Source organism: Sinocyclocheilus rhinocerous, unplaced genomic scaffold, assembly GCF_001515625.1.
Source record: "Sinocyclocheilus rhinocerous isolate Xijiao unplaced genomic scaffold, SAMN03320098_v1.1 scaffold278, whole genome shotgun sequence".
Taxonomy (NCBI): Eukaryota; Metazoa; Chordata; class Actinopteri; order Cypriniformes; family Cyprinidae; genus Sinocyclocheilus; species Sinocyclocheilus rhinocerous.
In genome coordinates, this window is record NW_015664178.1 from 238,175 (window position 1) to 254,839 (window position 16,665).

At 35.2% G+C, this 16,665-nt stretch overlaps 3 protein-coding genes across 4 annotated transcripts; all 3 read right to left on the reverse strand.

The window, feature by feature from the left end:
• Positions 1 to 700: 700 nt before the first annotated feature.
• LOC107729641 (C-C motif chemokine 20-like) lies at positions 701 to 1,324 on the reverse strand. Its single transcript, XM_016540275.1, has 4 exons — positions 1,252 to 1,324; positions 1,052 to 1,166; positions 873 to 947; positions 701 to 752 (listed from the first exon to the last, which is right to left on the reverse strand). Exons 1-4 carry the CDS (start codon positions 1,322 to 1,324, stop codon positions 701 to 703), a joined length of 315 nt encoding a protein of 104 aa, XP_016395761.1.
• A 5,439-nt stretch (positions 1,325 to 6,763) lies between these two features.
• ccl34b.4 (chemokine (C-C motif) ligand 34b, duplicate 4) lies at positions 6,764 to 8,439 on the reverse strand. 2 transcript variants are annotated; one of them, XM_016540281.1, is made up of 4 exons: positions 8,267 to 8,439; positions 7,094 to 7,220; positions 6,947 to 7,014; positions 6,764 to 6,861 (listed from the first exon to the last, which is right to left on the reverse strand). In XM_016540281.1, exons 1-4 carry the CDS (start codon positions 8,343 to 8,345, stop codon positions 6,839 to 6,841), a joined length of 297 nt encoding a protein of 98 aa, XP_016395767.1. In that variant the 5' UTR covers positions 8,346 to 8,439; the 3' UTR covers positions 6,764 to 6,838. The 2 variants fall into 2 exon arrangements, with proteins under 2 accessions (XP_016395767.1, XP_016395768.1); XM_016540282.1 differs by lacking the exon at positions 8,267 to 8,439 and adding an exon at positions 7,880 to 8,013.
• A 1,898-nt stretch (positions 8,440 to 10,337) lies between these two features.
• Positions 10,338 to 10,944, reverse strand: LOC107729646 (C-C motif chemokine 21-like). Its single transcript, XM_016540283.1, has 4 exons — positions 10,869 to 10,944; positions 10,674 to 10,785; positions 10,483 to 10,569; positions 10,338 to 10,381 (listed from the first exon to the last, which is right to left on the reverse strand). Exons 1-4 carry the CDS (start codon positions 10,942 to 10,944, stop codon positions 10,372 to 10,374), a joined length of 285 nt encoding a protein of 94 aa, XP_016395769.1. The 3' UTR covers positions 10,338 to 10,371.
• Positions 10,945 to 16,665: the final 5,721 nt, after the last annotated feature.

A 16,665-nucleotide genomic window follows, 5' to 3' on the forward strand; every position in this document is an offset into this window, starting at 1 on the left:
AAGGACTTTCTCATTATCAGCATTCAAGTTCATACTGTACCAACTTACTCATGCTACACAACATTTGATTATGGATGAAATATACATAATCAGTAGTACAAGGTCCAATAACCTGCAAACAGTCACAAAGAAAAGAATAAAGAAGCTAAAGAGAAAAGATGTCTTCATGTCTGAGGAAGGACCACACATTCAGAAACATCAACCACAAACAAAACCAGTAGATGCTGATCACAGTTTATTTGTAGTTTCAGATTGCAGTTGTTCATTTGCATCTTCAAATGGAGGAAAAAAAAAAATCCAGGTTTGTTCTCATGCAAATCAGTATAAAATTCACTCAGACTTAAATCAGCCTTCTTGACACGGGAGTGCATTAGAAAGTCCATTATCAGTACATTTAAATATATACATGAAATATATTTCAATGTGAAATATAATGTATGCTAATATTTAATTTAAACCACATTTGTTCTAAAACAGTTTCATTATAATTCTGTTTCTGAATAATTTAAGAACTGTCACTTTCAAATATTTGACAACATAATATTTGAAATATTCAATTTAATTATGAATAATTATAAAAATGTTCTAAATACAACAGCGTCTTGTGTTCAGCGGACAGATGTGTTCTCATTACTTTTGGACATTGAGGATTCATGAGCTGCCAGTTGTTTGTGTAGATCCTCCCACACGAGTTTGGTCTCTAATGAATGATGTTGGTGGTGGTAGAATGGCGTTTGTTTCTTTGAGCTTTGCTGTAAAAAAAGAAAAAGAAAAGAAAAGTGAACACAGGAAAACTATACCAAATACGTCAATGTGAACACTTTATATGCTTTTTATGTTATGTTTTACCATACTTGTTGGGTTTAACTTACAAAAACTGCAAAACTTTCCTCTCCACCCATGGTTGTCTCCAGTCACTGCAGAAATCTCCATGTTTAGTCTGAAAGCTGACAAAGAGAGTGAAAAAGATGAAAACGCATAAATATAATATCAGATGCTGTCGATCTCTAATCATGCCATGTTTTCTTTAGAGAGGAACTGTGATTCTTACATGACGGCCTTCACACATGGAAGACTTTTCTCTTGCATCCTGTAACCGATGATGGGTTCGGTCACCTTTGCTGTGGAGACTCGAGTACAGCATGAGTACACCATTTCAGCATCTGCTAAGACAGAAGATCTAGGTAAAACTCAATATTCTGTATTGTTCCATCAGATAGAATAATATACAAATAGTATAAAGCACTTTACCTGTTATAGTCCAGATCACAGATGCAATAACAACAACTGCTAAACTCCTCATGAGGATCCTTCGTGTCTCCATTGTCACAGTCGATCTTCAGCTCTCACTTCTTGTGTCAGAGAAAATTTATTCAAGACTCTTACTAGTTTGCCTTAAATAGTCAATAAAGCGGAACTTAAACTGCATGGGCTGCATCCAGTCCATTGCAGCCATATTTATTTTTATAGATGATCTCATCATTGTTCTGTTTCATCATCTGGCTTTCCGTGTAGATTACATTGGAAGTGATCTTCTCATTTGTGATAGTAGGTGTAAATGTCAAATTAAATGTCAAAATGGGCTAAATTAATACATGTAAATGTAGATGTGGGAATCTCTGTTTGATAGGGAAATATTCTTGCATGATATTTAATTTCTAACCTTGCTGTCAGTCATTTAACTGATATACATTCAGTGTGTGCTTAAAACTATTTATTTTTTATATGCCAATAGGACCATTCAGCTTATCAATAGAGTGATTTTTATTCAGTAATTCAAATATATTATATCTTGTTAGTTTGACCAGTTGTCAAATGTAGCAACATAGGAAGGAAGAGCTGACTGAAATGGTTTGTTGGGGAGTTTTGCTAGCATTTCACAATGCTGTCACACTTACTGTAGCTGCTCCATACTGTCAGATTCTTCTGAAATGCCTTTTCAGCTTGTCATAATGACAGCATCCTTTACTGACAGATTGGAACACATCCACTACTGGAAGGACGTTTTCAAAAATTAATGAATAAATATATTAAAATGAATGTAAAAATCTACCCAGATTTTAGCCTTTAATTTGTGCACGTAACATAAACTATCTATGGAATGTGTGGTGGCTCTTCGTTCAACGAAGCTTCTTTCGCAGGTTTTTGGCTGTTTTATTTTGTACAAACCACCTGATGGCGCTGTTTTCAACACGAAGCTTTGAATCTTTTCCCGAAACAATCTGGGGAAAGCCTCAGTGCTTCATGAAGCTTAATTTGCCCATTCCTGTCATATCTGTAAATAGCAGTGGGGAACCGTCAGGGCCCTCTAGGCCTTCAGAAAGGGCCTAAACTATTGTAAAAACAATATTTACAATTTTTAAATATATTTTTTTAAATGACAAACTTTTAAATATGATTTTTAATAAAAAGTCATAATTTCCAATTTTATTTAAAGGGGTCATATGATGCGATTTCATTTTTTCCTTTCTCTTTAGAGTGTTACAAGCTCTTGGTGCATAAAGAAGATCTGTAAAGTTGCAAAGACTAAAGTCTCAAATCCAAAGAGATATTCTTTATAAAAGTTAAGAGTTAGCCACACCTACCTAAAACGGCTCGTTCGAACACGCCCCCACATACCTACCTCACTATGTGGGAAGATTTGCATAAAGCCCCCAAATGTTTTGTAAAAATCGACGCGTTTCAAAAAGGCGGGGCATAGAGGAGAAACAATAATGTACAGTATATGGAAAATAATGTGTTTTTTTAACTTTAAACCGCATAAACACATTTCATTACACCAAATACACAAAATAATGTTCTTTTTAGCAGCATCATATGACCCCTTTAAGCAATTCATAATTTTAAAATCATCATCTTAATAAAATAAATACAATTTCTGTGGAAAAAATTAATTAATTAATTATTAATTATAACTATGCTAGTCAGCTAACTATGGCTAGTCAAAAAAAGAATGTCTAATTTCTTTAAAAATCCACCAGAATCTAAAAAAAGCAAATCTGAAAAAGAATCTGAGTCTGATAACAGAAGAACTGTTGATGATGGTCTCACTCCCAGCAGCACAGATCAGAAAATGAGCGGGATATCCATGTTAACAGCAGCAGGACTGTCCCAATACCTGAGCCTGGGCCCTCTGATAATCTCAAGTACCACCGCAACAAAATCAGGAGGGGTAGGAACATTAACACAGTGCTGTCAACCACATAATCAAGATTTTCCAAGCAAAAGTTTTGGAGATGAAACATTTTCCTGTTCTTTTCAGTCACAGTGGTTTGATAAGTAGAGGTGGCTATAGATGTAAAGATGGACTGCGTGTTTTGCTTTGCATGCTGCCAAGCTGTAGAGCAAAAACATATCGTATCCGAGCAAGGGCAGACAGATAGGCTTTTTGTGGAAAACCACATCAGAATTTACTTTGCATGAAAAAATGGATATTTACAAAGACATTGTCAGAGTACTTGCTGGATTAAAGCAAACGCCAATAAGCGCGATTTTATCTGACATTGCAGCTAAAGAGCAGAAAACAGCAAGAAACGTCCTCGATATTTTGTAAAGGGTCTGTCTTTTAGAGGTGACACTACTTGGGGCGGTGTGCTGTATGAGTTGATGATGGAACGGACCTACAATCTGAGCAGTTTTCTTGCAGTTTTCAGTATGTTGACAGTAATCTTGAGTCACATTGTGATTTTTTTTTTTTTAGGATTTTAGAACTGCCCCGACACTACTGCGGAGACATTGTTCATGTGTGTGAAAGACCTTTTTATGAGACTTAACATTCCTATCAGTTGTCTTCAGGGCTACTGCTTTGATGGTAATAATAACATGACAGGCCGCTTGTCTGGTGTTCAGGCACGGCTAGAGAGAAGTAAGCCCACACTCATTAAATGTGCATTGTAGCAATCATTCTCTTGATCTTATACTTCAGGACGTTGCACGTGAAGTAAGTCTTATAGCAGAAGGCTTATATTTATTTTTTCTTATTAAAGCATCAGCAAAAGACAAAAAATCAGCAAAAAACAGCTCTTTGAATCATTGTTTGGCTGTGAAGATGTCATCGCCAACCTTTTGGGCTTATGCCCAACGTGATGGTGCATGTGAACTAAAGTGATTCAGCGCTGTTGTTTATCATACGTTGTTTATTATACTGACTACACTCGAAACTTTGAAGGAGGTCAAAGGATTAAGAGGAGATACAAGAGTCAAAATACATGGACTTCACAAGCAAGCACTAAAAGGCAAAACTCTCTTCAGTCTTCTTGGCTGTTAAGCACTATTTGAGCCATGTGAGGCAGTGGCAAAGAGCCTGCAGGGTAAAAAGACAAACGCTCTTGGAGCCACAGTGTGTGTGAATCTTCTGATGGAGAGACTAAAGGCCTTGAGAGTTGACAGCACAGTGGCAGAAATGCAAAGAATGGTATGAAAATGCCTAAAGATGATGAGTCCAGAGTAATTAGGACTCCCGCTTGCTATCGCTATTCTATTGCTCAAAATGCATGCAATTTAGTTTTTTTAACTAGAAAGGAAAAAAGTTACATAATGTACCTTTAACGTTAGTTAATCATGGCTCTATGATTACATTTCTTCTTAGGAGCACTTTCTGATCAATGACAGAAAGTAACCCTCCCATTTATATTTCACTCCTTAAACTGATTTCCAGGGGCAATTTTTAAAATCTTCGTAAGGCCATTTTTTAAATGTATGTGTCATCTTTTATGTCAAATTCTTAATTTATATTTATAAACTTTTTCAGTTTTTTTAATTAAAAAATAAATTCAAGTATAATAATAAAGACAATCAGGAAGAATGAATTGCAAATCAAATTAAATCAGTATCAACAAAATACATATTTGCACTACAAAATTAAAATAAAACTGCCAGTAGGTGGTGACAAGTTGCCTTTGCCACAGAATCATTCCTTCAGTCAATCTGTTCAAACGGCTGATTCATGAAGCAATTGATAGAATAATTGATGATTCAGGAATGAAGCAAGTGACTGTCTTAAAGGAAGAGTTCTCTGTTAATTTACTCACCCTCAGACCATCACAGATGTAGGTGACTTTTTTTTCTTGAGTAGAACAGTAAAGAAGAATTTTAGCTGAAACCGTGGGCCTTGGTGATTTATAAAATGCAAGTCAGCAGCTGCCCGTTTCTGAGAACAACAAAAAGCATATCAAGGAACACAAAATTAATACCTGTGGCTCCTTATGATATAGTAAAGTCTTATGAAGTGAAATGATTGGTCTGTGCATGAAACTGAGCATTATTTACAACATTATTACCATGTAATCCATAGCCTATGACCATGGTTTCAGCTAAAATCTTCTTAATATTCTACTGAAGAAAGAAGGCACCTACATCATGGATAGTCTGAGAGTTCAGGGACTGAGTAATTTTTTTCTGTGAAACAAAAGTTAAATGTGTCCAGAAAAGTTATCATAGTTTTAGTTACAATTACATAAATTATAAACAAAGAATGAAAAATGTCCAGAGTTTTCATGTTATTAGATTTTTAACAAAAATTTAATTTGTACCAAGGGGTGTTTACCCCCACAGGTGGGGTAAAATGGCCCCAGTCTGACAAAGCAATTTTTTTATACATTTACACCAAATAATTATAATCAATATAATCAATAATTATGAATTACTAAATTATAATAGCCTATTTGAAAAATATTGTTAGCTGATGCTAACTGGCTAGCTAACTAGCTACCTGATGCTAACTTTTAAATATAAAGTCCAAACTTTTTTATTCAACCACCTAGTTAGAATACATTTGATGGACAAACAAAGGATTTTACCCAAAGGTAAAATGGTCATAAACCCTGTTAATTTCTGAACCTGTTTTTGATTATCCTATATCTGTTAGTAAGATTCACAAGATCTACAAGTCATTACTTTTACAAATAATGGCATTAGCATTTCAAAAATATTTTGAACCGAAAATGTGAATGTTTTTCTATTAATCTATTAGTCTGCATTTATATTGCTTAATTCCCATGTTTGACATATCATATTTTTGTCCCGTCCATTGCTGTGGTCATCAGTATGTCAATCACTGCCATTTTGAGAGTGATTCCGGCATTTATACGTGAATTACTTCTAAAACTTTGCAGCATATATGTCGGCATCGGTCCTCTTAGCAGCAGGAAAAACCAAATATTCAAATTTGTATTTGTTTTTGAACGTCTTTGAACAATAAAATATGTTTATTTGTTTATGAATCCCATAAAATTTATTATTTGTTTAGTTGTTAACCAACTACTCTGGGGTTGACACTCTATGTGGCTGATAAATTGCATTATGACCTACTCTGTGCATTAGGTGATATTCTCCACTAGATGGAGAATTACAATTAATGTAACACAATATAGTTAGTAGGCAGAGGAATATTTCACCCAATATTATTTATTTCCATTCAGTTACAGGTGGATTAAATCTTTGATGCCTCAAAAAGAACAACATTATAAAGTAACATTATATTATCATTATAAGAGATATACACAAGAGAGATTGGGAATGACATGAGGATGAGTAATGACAGGATTTCCACTTTTTTGTGTGAACTATTTCTGTAATGCTTCAGCATAAATATGATTAAATACAGTCCAAACTGTTACATAGAAAAGGCTGGATGTTTGAGTGAAAGTAAGCAGCTTGAATGGTTATTTTTCCAAAATTGCATTTTATTTTTTAAAGCAGATAAAACAAAGCGATTAAACAGCTTTTAACACTCACATAAGCTAGAGGATCTAATAGAAGATGGTTTTTTTTTTGCTTAAATAAACATACATAATGATATAAAAGATAGATCTGCAGCATCTTCTAGGCCTCCATTGACTCAGTCCATTATCTCCTCCAGACCTGGGGGAAAGATGATCATGTTATGAGTTTTTTCATCAGTACATAAGCATCATATTAAACTGTTATATCAATGTTAGGGTTGTACCTTTCAGACGGTCTTGAATCCAGCGAGCTTTTGGATCAGAGCAGTACTTTTCCTTCTCTGTGTAGAATCTGCAGGACAGATGAAATGAAATGAACACAATATCATGCATATTAACATCTGTGAAATAAGACTGTAGAGAGAGCTTACATTATCGCATCCACACATGGACTCAGAGCATTCTGATGCTTGTATCCAATCAGTTTAATTGCAGGAGGGATTCTTGCTTTCGACACATCCTTACAGCAGCTCACTCCAACACGAGTGGGACGACGATCTGAAAGAGAGACAGAGATTGAAATCTCCACTTTACTTACATTGTGTGCATACAGTACTTATATTGTGTGCATGTATGAAAACGAGATGATCGTGATCTTGATAAGGGCTCCATCAAAGAAAACAAAACTGTGGTACCGTTAATGCAATATATAGTAATGGATTCACCATCATTAAAAGGATCATCCACATAAAAAAATTGAAATTCTGTCATCATTTACTCACTCTCATGTCTTTCCAAACTTGTATTCTTTTCTTTCTTCTGCTGAACACAAATTAAGATATTCTCGGTTCTCATTGAATGTTATTATATTTTTGGTCCATACAATGGAAGTCAATGGGAACGGAAACTGTTTAGCTATCAAAATTCTTCAAAATATCTTCTTTTGTCTTCCACAGATGAAATAAAGTCATACAAGTTAGTAACGACATGAGGATGAGTAAATGATAACCAAAATAGCATTTTTTGGGGGTAGATTATGCCTTTAAACATAAATACTAGTCTGAAAACATGTTGGTTTGAATTAAATGAATAAAAAAATGCAAAATCCGAGTGTAAATGGAAAAAAAAAGTTAATTAAAAATCAAAGGATCCATAATAATCAAAACAAAAGGCATTATAGAAATGCAAATCCAATAATAGCAAATCATAAAACTTACAGTTGACTTGCTGTGCAGTAACACACGCAAGCACCATCACCATCAGAGCTAATTTCCAGCAGAGCTGCATGATGTTGTAAAATATTCAGATAACCAGACGAGGAAGATTTGTTTGCAGGCTAGCTTCTGTTTTGAAGATGCTAACTAGACTCAGGTCTTTTTATATAGTATTTTTGAAGACAGGATATTCACTTCCTCTCGAATCTCTAACCAGTAAGAGTAGCCTGCAGACCCCATGTGACAAAAGTCAAATTCATGATCACAGCAGTATGAGATCCTGCAAATATAGTGCTCTTCTTAAGGTTTCTCATTATCAGCAGCACATGAAGAGACAGTGACATTGACTTTGGTATTGAAATACCGAGTGCTGCATGTTTAGTTACTTACAGTTGCCTAGTGCGCCAGTGAAACATCCCATGAGTACGATCAGAACAGCAACGGTGATTAATCTAGAAGTCCATGCCATAGCTCTTGATGTCCAAATCAAATCAAAGGTAATTTGGGTGTTGGTCAGTTAGCCGGTGTTGATTATGTAGGTGAGTTATTCTGCGGAGGTCTTTTAAGTGATGTACAGTAGCAGTCAGAAGGAAATAATGCGTCACAAACTTACCACCACACTTTTGAAATCATTGCCTCAAGTGATCATCGAAGCATTCACACCTCTCACCCACAATACAGTCAGTTTACCCATCAACATAATTTATGAGAAACTATATGCCCCCTAGAAAGAAAATACAAAACAGGCCACAATACATGAAATGAGTTAAGTGGTTAAATACGTTTAGGGGATAATAACTTTAACTGAAAACGTACGTCTTAAGTTGAAGTGTTGAGTTTCTGATTTGGATGTAATTGGATGTTCTTTATCTTAGAAAAAAAAAAACTTTTATATTTACATCCCATCTTTTAACTGGGTGTTTCTTCAGCTATGAGCACTTTTGGTTCTGTGGATTGTATTTTAAAAAAAATTTTTTTTCTGAAAAACATTTCAACCACATTTTCATTTCAACATTTTACAGCATGTATTGTGTTTTTATTATAATTTTGTGGAAGAAATTATGGTGGTAAAAATTAAACCAATTTTGGAATGAATTGGCCAGCTGCTCTGTCTTACATATAGTTAATATATAGCTAGAATTGTATGTATCCTAAATAAACACAATTGTTTGTTACTCATATTTTTTATGAGTTTCATTTTTGATGATTGAAAGGATGAGTCAAGGATGATAATTTCAAGGTTGGTAATTTAATGTTTATTGTCATTTTCTTTAACCCTAAAACGCAACACACTGCAATGCGTAATTCAAAATGTTGGGAAAACACCTGTGACAAATCAATACAGAAAATTTTCTCATATTCACACAAGTCATTGGACCATATTTTACAGACTTTGAATGTTTAAATAAAAGACATGTAAAAAAAAGGATCATTTATAAATGAGGGCATAATTAAACGTTTCCATACAGTTTTAATGTCACCTTCATATAAGAGAAAAAAATAAAAAATTAAATCTGTTGAATAAAAATCAACCCCTGGGACATAAAAGTGCATGAAGTTGAAGGAAGATTTAACTATTGTGTTTTTAATATCTAAAGTGTTTTATGATGATATTTTGGTATTGACTTTAATTAAGCTGAGAAGTCAAACATACATGAATATGTGGAAAAAAGACACAAGAAAAATAAATAAAGACTTTCTCATTGTCAGCACTCAAGTTTATACTGTACCAACTTACTCATGCTACAGTGCGTAACATTTGTTTATGGATGAAATGTACATGATCAATAGTACAAATTACAATTAATAGTGCATAGCCAGCTACCAGCCATGAAGAAAAGAATAAAGAGGCTAAAGAGAAAAGATGTCTTCATGTCTGAGGAAGGACCTCTTGCACACATTCAGAAACATCAACCACAAACAAAACCAGTAGATGCTGATCACAGTTTATTTGTAGTTTCAGATTGCAGTTGTTCATTTGCATCTTCAAATGAAAAAAAAAAAATCCAGGTTTGTTCTCATGCAAATCAGTCTAAAATTCACTCAGACTTGCGTTAGCCTTCTTGACACATTAATGTTAATGACACAAGTTCATAACCAGCACATTGAGTGAAATATATTTCAATGTGAAATATATGCTTAATATTTCAAACCACATTTATTCTAAAACAGTTTTACTGTAATTCAGTTTCTGAATAAATTAAGAACTGTCACTGTCAAATTGCCCTACATGTATTTGACATCATATAGTATTTTAAATATTCAATTCAAATATGCATAATTTACAAAAAGTTTCAAAACAGAACTGCAAAATCTCTTAAACTTTAAATCTAGTTTTAAAATGCATAACTACTGAGAAATGTGTTCTCATTATGAGTTTATTTTTTGATGTTCATGACTGGTGAGCTGTCAGTTGCTTGTGTAGATCCTCCCACTCGAGTTTGGTCACTAATAGATGATGCTGGTGGTGGCGTGGAAGTCAGGTGTTTGTTTCTTTAAACTCTGCTGTAAAAAAAAAAAAAAAACGTGAATACAATACTAAATGCATCACAATACGCTTTATAAGCTTTTTATTTTGTTACAAATACTGTGATGTTACGCCATACTTTTTGGCTTTAACTAACTGCTCAACTTTCTTCTTCACCCATCGTTGTCTAGGATCACAGCAGAACTCTCCCCGTTCAGTCTTAAAGCTGTCAAAGAGAGTTGAAACATTGAAAAAGCATAGATATAACATCAGATGCTGTTGAGCTCTAATAGTGTCATGTTTTCTTTAGAAAGAGGCTATGATTCTTACATGACGGCCTTCACACATGGAAGACTTTCATTTTGCCTTCTGAAACTGATGATGCGATTGGTCACCTTTGCTTTGGAGACTTTAGTACAGCATGATTTCACCTTATGTTGCGCTAAGATAGAAGAACCAAGTAAGCCTCAATATTCTGCATCCTTCCATCAGATAGAATAATGTATGAACAGTTAAAGCCGTTACCTGTTGTAGTCCAGATCACAGATGCAATGACCACCGCAACTGCTAAACTCCTCATGAGGATCCTGCGTGTCTTCATTGTCACAGTCGATCTTCAGCTCTCGCTTCTTGTGTCAGAGAGAATATATTCAAGATTCTTACTAGTTCGCCTATAAAGCGGAATAAAGCGGAACTTAAACTGCATGGGCTGCATCCAGTCCATTGCAGCCACATTTATTTTTGTGAATGATTTAATAATTTTCCTGTTTTATCACTCATTTGTGACAGTAGGTGTAAATGTCATGTGCTAAATTAATATATGTAAATGTAGATGGGGGAATCTCTGTTTGAAAACCTTCTTGCATGATATTTAATTTCTAACCTTGCTGTCAGTCATTTAATTGATATGAATTCAGTGTATGCTGAAAAAAGTGTTTTATTTTTAATATGCCAATAGGACAAGTCAGTCTATCAATAGCTTTTTGTTTTTTTTAAATTCAGTATATTTATATAAATATATCTTCTAAAGTTGACCAGTTGTCAAATGAAGCAAAATAGGAAGGAAGAGCTGACATCCTACTGTTACTTCACCTAAGAGGTTTGTTGGGGAGTTTTGCTTGCTGGTGCGATAGCATGGGTCAAGTTTTTCCATTTCACAATATTGTCGCACTCATATGCTCCATACTGTCAGATTCTTCTGAACTGCAAGACACTGTTTCAGTTTCTCTTCATGACGGCATCCTTTACTGACAGATTGGAACACATCCACGACTGCAAGTCTATTATATTTTGAAAATGAATATATAAAAACTAAATTAATATAATAAAGGTGCCATAGAATGCATTGATACAATATTTAAAACTGTTCCCTGATATCTACATAGAAGGTATGTGGCTTAAGTAAGGGCAAAAAATCTCCAGAAACGGTTTTACATGTCCATTTACAACCCTAGGATTTGTCCCTAGAATGAAATGGTCTGTTTTTACCTTATTTGGAAGGGTCATGAATAATAATGTTGAGCTCTGCTCTGATTGGCTGTTTCACAGTGCGGCTCATTTCAGTAGCTCACACAGCAGGAAGGAAACACAGGGAAAATATATATTTCAATACTGTCTCTCGCAGTTATATCGTTGGGTAATTATACTGTATATAAAATGTGGGCATCAGGGAGCCGCTATTAATATGCGGGGCACGATCACTTTTTACACTCACTTTCGAGATTTGTGATAGCATGTGCTCTGTGTAAACTACAGCGGCAGTACTTACCACACATTTTACAAGATCAGATGCTTGTCAGTGGTGCTCAGGATCTGTAAATCATTCGCCATCATCCTCAGTCATCTCTCCTGACTCTGTTTATGTGGTAAGTGAAATCTTATGTACTGTAATGTAACAGGCTACCGCTAGCAAGCAGCTAACCATGTCCCTTTAGTGACTCGCATTATTTTATTAGAACGCGCGTTATTTGTTTTGTGCCTTTCTGAATACAGACACCAACCCATCCCTGCACATCACATCCCCTGCACAGCCTGGAACATAACCGTTATTTCCATGATCTGCAATTTTCGCTATTATCCTCGCTTGTTTCTTCACAATACCTGCAGAACTTCTGATGAATCGCCTGTGCAGGTTCGGCTGGCGGCTGGCATAGAACATGGGCGGGTATATGCAAATATTGGGGGCGTAACTATTAGTGATCCCGACTGTAACGTCACAGTCGGTGTTATGTTCTGATTCACCTATTTTTCAGTGGTCTTTTGCATGAGCGAGATTTACATAAGAAGGAGGAAACTATTGTGGCCCACGGTATGTCATTTCCATGTACAGAACTGTTATTATTCAACTATGCCAAGGTAAATACAGTTTTCCATTCTATGGCACCTTAAAAATAAATAATAAAATGAATGAAATATAGACAGAACAAAAAGTAGTTCACTCAAAAAAGATGGTCATTATTTACACACACACACACACACACACATACACACACACACACACGCAAAGCTAAAAAGAAAAGTCTCAGTATTTTTTCCATTGTTCAAAAATATCTTCTTTTGCATTCCACAGATTAGCACACCAGGGTGACTACGAACGTGAAATTGTCCAGCCATGACTTCCTGTTTCATGGGAGTATAAATATGAGTTAATACCAAGCCAAATTCCATTAATCATCCACCACAACAGAATATAGTTCTGATGTGCAGAACAAGATTGTCGAGCTTCACTAAATAGAAAGTGGCAGTAAGAAAATATTTAAAGCATCGAAAATAATCATTTCCACCATTAGGGCAAGAATTAAAACGCTCCAATCAACTGGAGATGTTCCAAATCTGCCTGAAAGAAGATGTGTGTCTGTATCATCCTAATGCACGATGAGGCGGAGAGTTTGAGTGGCCAAAGACTCTCTAAGGATGACAGCTGGAGAACTGCAGATATTAGTTGAGTCTTGGGAGTCAAAAAGCCTCAACCAATCAATCAATCAATAAAGATCATCACATCAACATCACCACATGCTGTTTGGGAGGTTTTTTTAAGAGTAAACAAATCCTCTGCTCTCATCCAAAAACAAACTCCAGCATATATTCAGTTGTCAGACACTACTGGAACTTAAAACTGGACATGGTTCTATGGTCAGATGAAACTAAAAAAAGTGCTGGTTTCACTTTATTTTGATGGTCCCTTTAACACATTCTGTTGACTATAAGTAACGTTGCACCTACATGTCTACTAACTCTCATACAGTATTAGTAGAGTATTAATAGACTGGTAGGGTTAGGGTTAGAAATTACTTATTGTCAACAGAATGTTCAAAAAGGACCATCAAAATAAAGTGTTACCATAGTCTTATAATAAGCATTGGTTGGATCCTCCAACAGGACTGTAGTGCATCGATGTGTGTGACATCACTAATTATGTGTGATTGTGTGGCCTCTCTCTATCTGGCCCCGCCCCCCTCTCGGTGTGGTAGTCGTATGTTAAGCATGTATCACGGCCGTGTGATGTGCGTGCGTGGTCAATAAAGCCACCGAAAATGAAGAAGCAGTCTTTGCCAGTTTCTTCAAGCTGTACGAGTCAACAAGGACAATAAACCAAAAGCAAACATTAAAATCAACACAAAAATGGGTCACAGAGCACAAAATGAAGGTTCTGCCATGGCCATCCCAGTCCCCTGACCTGAAGCCTATAGAAAATGAGTGGTTTGAACTGAAGAGAAGAAGCATCAACATGTACCTGGAGAGAGTCTGTATAGAAGAATGGTCTCCAAACTCTTGTTAGGCATTCTCCAACCTCATCTGGCATTATACAAGAAGACTCTGTTATCTTGGCAAATGAAGATTGCAAATAGTATTCAGTAAAAGGGGGCCAATAACTATGGCCACCATGAATTGGAGAAACACATTTATTTCATAATGAGATCCCCCTTCATTTGTTTTACTTCAATGAAAGGTTAGATTTTTCTTGAATAAAAGATCAAAAGGATAAACATTTATTTTCACAGCCTTCTTCTTCTTCTTCTTTTTTTATTATTAATTTCTAACATGGTGCTGATTGCTTACAAGTCAGATTTGTCTGAGATCAGTTCTCACAGCTTTAGACTGAACGTTTCCTAAATGAGCAAATTCTTACACATGTCTGACAGTTATTAGTCTGGAAGAAGATGATGCACAGTTCCCATAATTAGAGTGTTGTATAGAGAAACGGAATGTATGACACTGCTGTTTCATCATACAGTCATAGGGTGTGAGTGTGTGTCTGTGTTCATCTCATCTCTACTGTGACCTCTGGGCTAAATCTATGTCAGAATACTTGTGAAACTCACGCTACCTTTTGTAAGATGTCGCTAACCTCTCCTCATTGCTGTAGGCCTCAGGCCTTTAATCAAAGGATAAGACAGTCTCAGTAGACATTAGTTACATTCTGTTAATTGGTTTTTCGAAAAATCAGATTTCACATTATCTTTATAGTCGAAGACCAATATTTAGTAAAGTGTTTATTAAAGTTTCTCATTGCTTACATACATACTGCATCCAATAAACTTTTTTTAAGCACTTTAAGAAATTTAACTGATGTTTGTCATTAGTTAGAGAAAAAAGAGAAATAATATTACATAAGTCATAATAGGAAAATAAATATATACTCTGTTAAATTAGAAACAAATTAAATATATTAAACAAACAAAAAACAGTTTGCAAATGTTTAATACATTTAATTCTAAAAAGAAAATAAAGATGTATAAATTAAGCATTATAAATAAAACTAGAACATCCATATTTGAAAAATAAATAAAAAGACAAAGGGATAACCATACTTAGACTGCATAGCAGCTAAGTGTGAAAGCGAACCGCAGATTGTTTCCTTTGTGCAATATGTTCAACATATTTTTCCAGCGTAGAAGAGCCGTGTGTGTTTAGGGTTTAGAGCAGAATTGTGTATAGCTTGACTAACAGGGATGGAAAAAGATTCTTGCTGGTGTGGCTGCTGAAGACCAAGTTCTGGGTGAAGTTCACATATGTTTAGTCCCCATGTGTGTATCTTAAAATTTAGTCTTATTGTCACATATTATACCATTCTGTTGAATTAGAACAGAAGAAAAACAGGTTAGGAAGTGGCCCTTTACATGATATATATGCCAATATACACAATGTGTTGGTATAAACCCTGCAGAGGTTGTCATGTTTTATTCAGTTGAGCTGTTCTGTATTACTCCTTACTCACTCCACAGATTTTTTCAAAAACGTAATCTGTAAATTCTAACCTTTTGTAGACGTTTTATCCTTCTACTGAGCCATGGAGCCTTTGGATCAATGCAGTGCAACTCATCATCTTTATCAATGAACCTGTAAAGATGAAAGGAGAAAATGCATTTAGACCGCATATATAGACAAATTAAAATGCTCTTTAACAAAGAGAGTTCACAGATAGGTGATTTCTTTAAATGTTGCTCAACTGACTTACACTACTGCTGCAAGACATTTGCGTGTTGCTGGAAGGATGTAACAACTTGTGATTTTTCTCAATGGTTCTATATTCGTGAGCATCTCCATATCGCAGCAGGTTGGCCTTTTAGGGTCATGAGAGATCACTGCAAGCAGACAGAAAAAACATCCTTAAAAGTTTTTCCCATTTTAGGTTGATTTCAGAAGCTCTGAATTCTTAATGGCCTTCAGTTGTATAAAACACTCTTCAAATGTCTTCAAAGTTCAAAGTAAGACTGCAAAAAAGTGTCTTTTCCATTAAAATATGTAAGAATCCTTAACATGATAAATTTACTTGAAGCAAAGTTGCGTAGACTTGTTTTGAGTGAATATCTTAAGTAGATTTTTCTTAACCCATCAACCAATTCTTTTTTTGCTTAAGCGTAATCCTAATTTCATGAGGTTTATGCTTGAAAACAAAATTTTTTTCCAATATAAGAAAAATAAAATGTTTTAATTAACTTCAATAATTTTCTGTAAGTTTTGAATGCAAATGTCAATTTGTGTGCAATAGTCGAAGGATACTCACCTCCTGATGTAAAAGCACTCAGAAATATAACCAAAGGAAACAAACAGATCAGTTGATGAGATGCTGTGGACAGGTGCATGTTTGCTGAGGGATCCTGTGTGCTGTCAGACTCCAAAAACGGTTTGCTGCTCTTGGGTGGCTTTTTGCTTTTTATGTCCTCAGAAAAAGGGAAGTATTGTCTTTGTTCATGCTTCACATGAATAAAGCGAATGGAATAACTTATGCCATTACTAATCATTCTGCAGCATTACGCTGTGAGGTTACTTCTTAAAGATGAACATTTACAGTTATCTGAGTTGTTGCTTCACAGAGAGA

What these genes read in the sequence shown, in the direction of transcription:
- LOC107729641 (XM_016540275.1), bottom strand. Translation starts at nt 1,324, where the DNA reads ATGGAGACACGAAGGATCCTCATGAGGAGTTTAGCAGTTGTTGTTATT. An exon ending in CCATGTGTGAAGGCCGTCAT is followed by an intron (nt 948 to 1,051) that starts GTAAGAATCACA and finishes TCTCTTTGTCAG; the next exon opens with CTTTCAGACTAAACATGGAG. An exon ending in AGGAAAGTTTTGCAGTTTTT is followed by an intron (nt 753 to 872) that starts GTAAGTTAAACC and finishes CTTTTTTTACAG; the next exon opens with CAAAGCTCAAAGAAACAAAC.
- ccl34b.4 (XM_016540281.1), bottom strand. Translation starts at nt 8,345, where the DNA reads ATGGCATGGACTTCTAGATTAATCACCGTTGCTGTTCTGATCGTACTC. An exon ending in CCATGTGTGGATGCGATAAT is followed by an intron (nt 7,015 to 7,093) that starts GTAAGCTCTCTC and finishes TCTGTCCTGCAG; the next exon opens with ATTCTACACAGAGAAGGAAA. An exon ending in GATTCAAGACCGTCTGAAAG is followed by an intron (nt 6,862 to 6,946) that starts GTACAACCCTAA and finishes TCTTTCCCCCAG; the next exon opens with GTCTGGAGGAGATAATGGAC.
- LOC107729646 (XM_016540283.1), bottom strand. Translation starts at nt 10,944, where the DNA reads ATGAAGACACGCAGGATCCTCATGAGGAGTTTAGCAGTTGCGGTGGTC. An exon ending in TGTGATCTGGACTACAACAG is followed by an intron (nt 10,786 to 10,868) that starts GTAACGGCTTTA and finishes CTTCTATCTTAG; the next exon opens with CGCAACATAAGGTGAAATCA. An exon ending in CCATGTGTGAAGGCCGTCAT is followed by an intron (nt 10,570 to 10,673) that starts GTAAGAATCATA and finishes TCTCTTTGACAG; the next exon opens with CTTTAAGACTGAACGGGGAG.